Consider the following 1,098-nt stretch of genomic DNA (forward strand, 5'->3'; position numbering starts at 1 on the left):
TTTTTTTTTTTTGTTATTCCATTAAATACTTCAGATTTCATACAAAAGAATCGTACTTGTCAAAAGGATAAGTATATCATGATTTTATTTTTTTTTAGATACACCCACTGTGCGGCCACGACGACCAGTAGTTTTAGTATGTTGACCGCGTACACGTAAGCCCCAGTAATGGCGACAGCCACGGTGGGAGTGAATTTTTTTGAGACGTTCCAAATCTTCACGCAGTTTGGAATCCAAATTTGCCGATGTCAGCTGAGTGTATTTACCATCAATAATATCCTTTTGCCTATTTAAAAACCAGTTGGGCACTTTGTACTGTAGGGGATTACCAATAATCGTAACGATTTTCTCTACCTAGAATAGACGTTGTTGAGTAAGTTGAGTAAGGAAATGGAGAAGAATCTCTTAATTTATTTACCTCCTCTTCGGTACATTCACCGGCCCGTTTATTTAGATCAATATCAGCCTTTTTAAGCACAACGTTCGAATAACGACGTCCTACGCCTTTGATGGCAGTCATAGCTATTCCGACTTTACGTTTGCCATCAATATTGGTACTCATAATACGCAATATATGCTGGAATTTCTCAGGAATAACGAGCGACTAGAATTAATAATAATTATCTCATTAATATTCTATCCATTTCGAAAACTTTACACTTCGTTTTGCTTAACCCAATTGAAAATACTATACTTTTCAATTTATTTAATATATTTTGCAAAGATGTTTTAAATAATTTAAGATTTATTCTCACAGCACATACCATTTTTGCACTTTTAGTGATGAAACTCTCAACAAAAAAGGAATATTTTAATGAATGCTTGGCACTGTCAAAGCAAATGTCAAATAATATTGAAGCGACACCTAGTTGCGAATGTTTACTTATAACGAGAACAAATTAACAGAGTCGCATTTATGTATAATATTAACACGTTCGAGGACGTAAAAGCCGTACTCTGGGCTAAAATTCGGAAAGGCCGTGGAATGAAAACTGGAAAAAAAATATATATGAAAATGTGTTTTGCTATTTAAAAAAACTCTTGGGATGAAGAAAAAAAACAATAATTAATTAAAAAAAAAAAAGCAATTGAGAATTA

General features: G+C 33.2%; 1 protein-coding gene across 1 annotated transcript; it reads right to left on the reverse strand.

Annotated features, from left to right (window-relative positions):
* On the reverse strand, window positions 1-851 carry LOC119641382 (40S ribosomal protein S18). Its single transcript, XM_038039998.1, has 3 exons — window positions 765-851; window positions 419-604; window positions 1-354 (listed from the first exon to the last, which is right to left on the reverse strand). Exons 1-3 carry the CDS (start codon window positions 765-767, stop codon window positions 85-87), a joined length of 459 nt encoding a protein of 152 aa, XP_037895926.1. The 5' UTR covers window positions 768-851; the 3' UTR covers window positions 1-84.
* Window positions 852-1,098: the final 247 nt, after the last annotated feature.

The sequence above is a fragment of the Glossina fuscipes genome, unplaced genomic scaffold (genome assembly GCF_014805625.2).
Source record: "Glossina fuscipes isolate IAEA_lab_2018 unplaced genomic scaffold, Yale_Gfus_2 148, whole genome shotgun sequence".
In the NCBI taxonomy this organism is placed as follows: domain Eukaryota; kingdom Metazoa; phylum Arthropoda; class Insecta; order Diptera; family Glossinidae; genus Glossina; species Glossina fuscipes.